Below are 7874 nucleotides of genomic sequence, written 5' to 3' on the forward strand. Positions count from 1 at the left end.
CCTCTCGCCGCCCCTGAGCCTCTGGCCCTGTACCCCAGTTCTGTATAAACAAATAAATAAATCTTTAAAAAAAAAATGTTGATAGCTAGCCTAAGAGAATAAGAAATAACAATACATTTTATGGCAGCCAATGTGATTACTAGTTTCCAGAGACATTTTTCAACTTCTAAGATTTATGTTTCGTGGCTACCTTTTTGGTGTAAACTGGAGGGAAAAGACTAAGTATAATACTAGAGTGGAGAGTAGAAAGATTTTTTAAAAATATTTCTTTTCTATTAAGTTTCTACTACATTAACAAAAACATAACTGTGATCTACCGCAAAATTGGTTATCCTTTGAAAATTGGAATAAATGGCTGTCAAAAAGATAAACAAGATAGGAAAAGCAGGCAAAAAAGACATAATGGAAACATAAAATTGGAAAGGTAGGTGGCATTTCATTTTCAAGTTCAGTTACCTGCATCAATATTTGGAAACAGAATTAGAGTCCGCTTGTTAAATGAGATAAGTGCATCCAATGTTAGTTCAAACATTTTTATGGAATGCTTGATGTCAGTGGTCACAGGGTGCTGTAGCGCAACAATGTAATCTTTAGATTTTGCATCATCACCTGTTTAAAGAAAATCAAAACAAATTATTTACTAGTTAAACATCTTAAATGAGTAAGAACCAAATTCCAAAAAGCAAACCCTAAAGCCTGTGCTTTAAAAAAGCAAGTTTGGGCCCTCACTGGTGGCACAGTGGGTTGGACCACAGCTGCAAGCTGGCCACAGCCGCTTCAGTGAGATTTCTATCCCCTGCCCTGGAGGTGACCCACATGGCACAGAGGACATCTCCTGTCTCGCCTGCTGCTCCCCTTAGCAATGTACTTCGTTGATCTTCCTGTCCTGCTCTCCACTCTGTCTCTGGTGAATCGTCTTACCCCCTGCACCTCTGGCCTGTACCCCAGTTCTGTATCCATAAATAAAAAATTTTTTTTCTTAAATTTTGTCTCAATTTTGTCATAGTTTTCCACAGCTAAATGCAAAGAAACCTAGTAAAAGTTGGGCAACCAAATTGGGATCAAATAAAAACTTAAGAGCAACAAGTCCCAAAGATTTGGGAAAAAAAATCAACAATTTAAAAAGGTGCTTATTATCATGAATACAAAATCTAACTTTAAATAGCAGAAACTAGAATCATTGTTTTTGTTTTAAAATCCAAAGCATTTCAAAACATTACAAAAACGTGAATCTTCCTGGGCCTTCCCTGGTAGCTAACGGGCTGAAGTACAGCACTATGAGGCTCCTGAAGCCACTGAAGCCAAGTTTGATTCCCAGCCAGGGAGGGCACCTACATGGCATGGCAGACCTCTTCTGACCCGCCCACTGCTCCTCTAAGCACTGTGTATCAGTTAATCTGCCTGTTCTGCTCTCCACTGTCTCTGGTGAATCCTCTCACGGCCCCAGCACCTCTTGCCTGTACCCATTCTTGTATGCATAAATAAATCTTTAAAAAAACAAACAAACAAACAAAAAAACCCGTGAATCTTCCCAATTTCTAACTAGTGTTTTAATCAGCAATATTGATATGTTACCAATCAGAGTGTACAGGAATTAGATAAAGGGCATTAAACATATTTCCTGTAATGCATAGGAGCTTCCCTATCACATCACCTATCAGGTACAACAAATGGCAGATGTTTCTAACTCTATTTAAAGGATAGGAAGTCTTCACTCATCCCCAGGCTGGGACCTCAAGAATACTTCCTCAGCAAAAATTCCTAGGGCTGTGCCAAATAACACAAAACTTATCAACAGGGCCTACAGTATTCCATAAGGCTTGAAAATGAACTCCACTTGCTTATTTTGAATGAAAGAATGTATTTCTTTGTGACTTTAATTTTAATGATCATTTTTATCATGATCTTAAGTTTATCATTAATTTCCAAATTCAACCAGCAACAGAAGTTGTTTTTTATGTTTAACAGTAACAAATTTTTACTAAGAAGTTTCAGTATAATATTTGACTTAAAAGACTAAAACCTCCAAATTTGTATTTTAAAAACATTGAGTATTTTTACCATATGTTCTAAACTGGGAAGGGAGGCATAGAAATATTAAAGTTTTATACACAGAGGGAAAAGATCTAAAGGCTTAAATGAGGATTATCAGAAAGAGAACTTTAGAAAGATGAGATTAATATAATTTCAGATAATCTACTAATATAGTTCAGGGCCAAAGAGAATTAAGAATTTGGAGGAGCGGCAATAAAGGAGCTGTCTTCACTGTAAGGGACATATAAATACCGGGTATGTGCTAGAATATGGTCACAAGTGTAAGTAACTCCTATAAAGTATGCTTCTACAATGTGAATTAGCTCATTCATGACTTATGAAGGAATGATGTCAGTCAGCCTTTAATGTAAGTATGTTACTCATTCATGATTCCCCAAGGCTAAATGCAAGAGCCCTAATGTAAGTATATACAAGCTGTGGAGAAATACAGTATTGCCAGAAGGCTGCTTCAACCCACATTCTTTCTCTTGGTTTAGTCTGCACCCATACTGTGAGAACCCATTTAAGGCAAATCTTTTTGTCCTTTTTTTGGGTAGCACTTTTCTTTAAGAATGAAAATATTAGGGTGTTCTGCAGTTTTGTGCAGAGGATCATCTTTACAACTCATTAATTTACTGCTAAAGAGCAAGTGAAAGGTGAGGAACAAGAAAAATTCCAGATTATCCCATGAAAGCTTTCCAACATCCCATTTATCTCTATATTGTTATTTAAACATTTATAATAGGTAGAAAATAGCCATATAATGCAGAACACAGCAAAATTGAGCATTGTAACTTAAGGTTCTATATGGATCCCATCACACAGTTTCTTTATAAATGAGTGACAAGATAGTTAAAACTAGATTTCTTTTTTAAGACAGTGAAAAAGAAAGCACAGAGCAATAAGATGGCTCTACCCATCTCTGGCAATAATAGTTTTTTTTTTAATTTATTTATTTACTTATGCATAGAAGAATGGTGGTGTTGGCAAGAAGTAGGTGGGTGAGAGGATTCATCAGAGACAGAGTAGGAGCAATACAAACAGACTGACTGAGATATGCTGCTGAGGAGAGCAGTGGGTGAGACAGGAGAGGTCTGCTGTGCCATGTGGCTTAGCTCCATGACTGGGGATAGAGCTTAGGCTGCAGTAGCGATAGAATGATAGTGCACAGACTTAATCCCTAGGCCACCAGGGAGTCCTCGAGTAATATATTTTGTAGAAAGCCTTTACCTACTTCTCAGTGGGCAATTTCCAATACTCATTCTGTCTTGGTCTCCAATCACTTTGGTTACCTAATAGCCAAATCAATTTACTATTCTTAATTTGATTACTCAAAGGTTGTCCCTGTTAAAAAGTACATAAATAGAAGATTAACCCTGACTTACCCTCTAGATATTTCACTGTAAGTTAACCACTTGATATTCTGTTTATAAATCTATTTTCTTTTCTTCTGACTAGCAAAAGGTAATTTCCAGGAAGACAGATCGTTAATCATTGAAGATTTCATATCTTCAGGCTTATTTACAGACATCATAAACTCTTATTGAACAACTGTAGCGTTTGCCTTTTTATATGTCAAATTACCTTAAATTAATAATCACTTATGGTCTTACTAACTACTTTAACATTCTCTATCTCACCTAAGTATTACAACAATCCCTTAAAATATAAAAGTAAAAGTTTTCATTATACTAAAAGGTAAAATGCAGAAAAATGAAAACCACCCATAATTCTGCTAGCCAGAATATTGTAAATGATTTGGTGTATATACTTCCTAACCTTTCCATTACGTTACTGTTTTTTAAAACAAGACATATTACACACAATTTTATAGTTTGCTTTTTTCCTTTTTTGCTATCACAGGATCTGACATTCACCCAAAATATTATATTAATGGATTGAAAAAGCACAACGTTGTATAAGTATAGCAAAGATTTAAAAATTCAATCCATTAAGTTTATTTTACAAAAAAATTGAGTCTCAAAGAGTTGAAGTCATACCACAGAGTGAGATCTATAAACTAAATCCTTAGCTTTCTGATTGGTAATGGGATATTCTTATCTTTTGGAAGAACTGACAGAATTCTTCAAAAGAACCGAAAGTTATACAATGCCTTCTGACTACCCCCACCATTAGACTGAATAAAGCTCATACGTACCTAACCACATGCGAATGATGCTCATGTAGTCTTTGTTCTTAGCAGAGAGAAGTTTATCATAGGAAGGGCAGCCTGCCAAAAGGATGCGATCATGGTCCTCACACATGGATATTAGGTGTTGTTCTGCACTTCGAGTGCAGCACACATGATAATGAGCCAGTTTTGTGATGGCGTGTCTGATAGAGTCATCAATGGTCCCACTGACTTCCCCACCTTCAATGTGAAGGATTCGGATGTTCATTAATGCAGCAGATGTAGCCAGAGCCAGGGCATCAAACCTGTCTCCGTGAACAATCATTATATCAGGCTTTAGGCGATTGAGGACATCTGGTAACTTCACTAGGGCCAGGCCCACTGACTCCACCATGGCTGCCTCATCTTCCCCTCTAACAATTGTGTGTAGCCTGGTATTAATGTCAAAGTCATCTTGTTCAATCATGCGATATGTGTTTCTAAAGCAGGGGAGAAATGAAAAATGAAAGCATATTCTTAATTAGAGGGCCAATATGAGAAAATATCTTTTTATCAATCCCACATGGAAAACATTTTCTAAAATTTACTTTTTAAAGTTAAAAAACTGAAGTATAACTTATACTCAAAAATTAAAAAGCACAAATTATATAGACAACTTAATTTTTCTACATGCAGAGCCCTATTGCCAGCATACAGATCAAGACAAAATACCTAGCACCTTGGAATTCTCATTTGTACCTGCCTCAAGTGAGAACCTGGAGGGAGTAATATCTTGGAATATGTTTTTAATTAGGAAAAAAGAAACCAAATTTTATATGGATTATGACTTTTTTTTAAAAAAAATTATGTTTTAAAAGAAATGCTACTTTTATAGAAGCAAACTCTAAAGAAAATAGGAGGGCACCAGAATATGGGACATGGTACTAATACAATTTCTGAATGATGAGTGTTATATCCTGAATCCTCTGTATAGTATTGTCGGACCTATACTGAATCAAAGAGATTGCATCTTATTTCTGAGTTACCATTTTGAGACTTCTAGGTGGAAAGTAAGCAGCCTAACTCAACTATCAGTGACTATGAAAGAATGCATGACCATCCCCTCGCCACACACAGATTTTCTCCTCATAAATAAATACACCTTGTTCTCTCCTCATTAATAAGAAGGTTGTCTGCTGATTGTTAAAAAAGATCCCACACTCCAGCTTTCTGCCTAAAACTCCTGTTAAGTAATCCAAATTTCAAACAGACAACTAAACTCAGCTAGCCCACTCCCCTGCTTTATGCTTTTAAACTTCCCTCTGCTGATGACTATTGGCCTCTTACAGCATGGTGCTCATAAAACTATGTGTTTTTCAGGCTATGTGTTTGCAGAAGGGTATATAGAAAACCATTGGACCTTTTGCTCAAGCTTGCTATAGAACCAAAACTGTTTAAAAATTAGTTACTTAAAAAGGTATTCTTTTACATTTACCCTTACTAGTCATTCATTCCTACAGACTTTATTTCCAAGTATCATTTTTCTTCAGTTTAAAGAATTTACCTTAGCATTTTTTTTGTAGTGCATACCTGCTGGTTATCAATTACTGAAAATATCTTCAATTTTTTTTTTGGCATTATATATATATATATATGTATATATGTTTATTTTTACATCATTTTGTGCATTTTTCCATTCATTTGTAATCTCCTTGGGCTTCCCATCACCAAATCACCCATGTGCCATCACCATAGTCCAGTGCATCTCTCCCCCCGCTGTTTTTGATCCCATTCCCCACTCCACCCCCACAAAATGTCTCTGGTATATAGCTGTTCATCATTATCATTATTGAAAATATCTTCAATTATTTTTAGAAGATATTTTCATCAGGTAAAAAATTCTGGGCTAAAAAGGGTTCATGTTTTTCTTTTAGTATATTAAAAGATGTTCCAGTATCTTCAGGCCTCTGCTTCAGAAGGTAAGTTATTCGTATCATTGTTGCTTTAACAGAAATGTCATTTTCTGTATTGCCACCTTCAATAAATTCTTTTGTTTTCAGTAGTTTTAACTATGCAGCTGTGCACTTATTTGTTGGGAGTTGTTGCCCTTCTTGAATCTGTACAGTGAAGTTTTTCAATGAATTTGGAGAACTCTGGCCAGTATTATAAGATTTTTCTATATTTCCTAAGATAGCAATGAAATGTATTTTAGATTGTTATTGATGTTGTCCTAGAGGTCACTGAAGCTGTTTATAATTTTTGCCTATCCTGTTATTTACCTAAGTAATGTCTATTGATCTGTCTTAAAGTCCACTGACCTGCCCTCTTCTTTAGCATCTGCATCAGGCGAAATTTTTCTTGCATATATTACACTTTTCAGTTTTAGAATTATTTGGTTCTTCATTAAAATTTCTGTTGAAAGTAGATGCTCACAGTCCTTGTCTGCTGATCCCAACATCTGGGCCATCTCTTTTTGATCTGTTCCCATTGACTCTTTTTCTTTTAATGTTGGGTGAAATTTTCCTGTTTCTTCACTTACCTATTAATTTGTGATTTTATAATAAGCATCGTGAATAGTATAGAGGCTCAGGTTCTGTACCTTCCTATGAACACTTGATTTTTTTTAAAACGATTTTTATTTATGCATACAGAAATGGGGTACATACAGGCCAGAGGTGCAGGAGCAGCAAGAGGATTCACCAGAAACAGAATGGGGAGCAGAACAGGTAGATCAACAAAATACATTACTGAGGGAAGCAGCAGGTGAGACAGGAGAGGTCTGCTGCACCATGTGGATCACATCTGGGGTGGGGATCGAACTCACACTGAAGTGGCCATGGCTTGGCTTAGCTTTGCAGTACAGCACCAACCCACTGTGTCACCAGGGAGGGCCCAAAGACTTGATTTTTTAACAAATGGGAAATTAAATTACTGGCTGAGCACCTTGTAAAAACTCAGCTTAACACTTCATTAGAGTGACTCAGTTTTGTTCTTAAAGAGAAAATGGAATATAGGTTTTATTCATAAAGCGTGGCCCTCTGGGGTTTCAGTGAAAAATCTGAGGTTTTTACTAATCCCCTCTAACCTGGTATGTCTCAGATTCTCCCCTGATGCGGATAGCAGATGAAACAACTCAGTTTCTTCAGTCTCCAGTTGTTTTCTACTAAGCTATTTTGAGTCCCCCATGTTGGTATAATTCAGAGGTCCACCAAGAACTTGAGAAGAATTTAGATACATATTTATAGTCCGGGGCTGTTCAGTGGCTCCTCCATTTCACAGGTTTTCCCCCCAGTCCCACGATTTCCAGATGCTGAGCAGCCTGGCATTTTCTAGAACTCAACCTAAACAACAATGGCTTTCTGCTTGAGTTCTAGATAATCTATCTATACCATGTGGACTTGCAGCAGGTACTTGTAGGAAGAACTCCTTGGAAACATGGATCTCACCTACTACATTCACTTCTAGGATCAAACTCCATCCAGTTTCTGCTCTAATGCCTTCAAACAAGTTTTAAAAATATTTTGGCATAAGTTTTAAGGATTAGCTGTGGGAGAGTTAGTGATATACAGGCTGCTCTGTCATCACTAAATTCTGAGCTTCTTTTTCTTAAAGTATCTTATACTTTCTGCTATATATTATACAGTAGCTCTGTTACTCATGTTTCTCCTTATAATAGCAGCACCTAAAGTCATACATTTATTCTAATTGAAAACTAATAGGTCGGGCCCTC

At 36.4% G+C, this 7874-nt stretch overlaps 1 protein-coding gene across 2 annotated transcripts in view; it reads right to left on the reverse strand.

Moving 5' to 3' along the window:
- The window catches only part of GNE (glucosamine (UDP-N-acetyl)-2-epimerase/N-acetylmannosamine kinase), a 50067-nt gene that overhangs the window by 15080 nt on the left and 27113 nt on the right, over positions 1-7874 (reverse strand). For both annotated transcript variants that reach the window (XM_004677788.2, XM_012721548.1), the window contains exons 3-4: positions 4193-4644; positions 457-609 (exon numbers count right to left, since the gene is read on the reverse strand). In XM_004677788.2, coding sequence (XP_004677845.1) covers positions 457-609; positions 4193-4644 — 605 coding nt within the window. The remainder of the gene's footprint in view (positions 1-456; positions 610-4192; positions 4645-7874) is intronic.

Source organism: Condylura cristata, unplaced genomic scaffold (genome assembly GCF_000260355.1).
Source record: "Condylura cristata isolate star-nosed mole 26May11 unplaced genomic scaffold, ConCri1.0 scaffold00006, whole genome shotgun sequence".
NCBI classification, from domain to species: domain Eukaryota; kingdom Metazoa; phylum Chordata; class Mammalia; order Eulipotyphla; family Talpidae; genus Condylura; species Condylura cristata.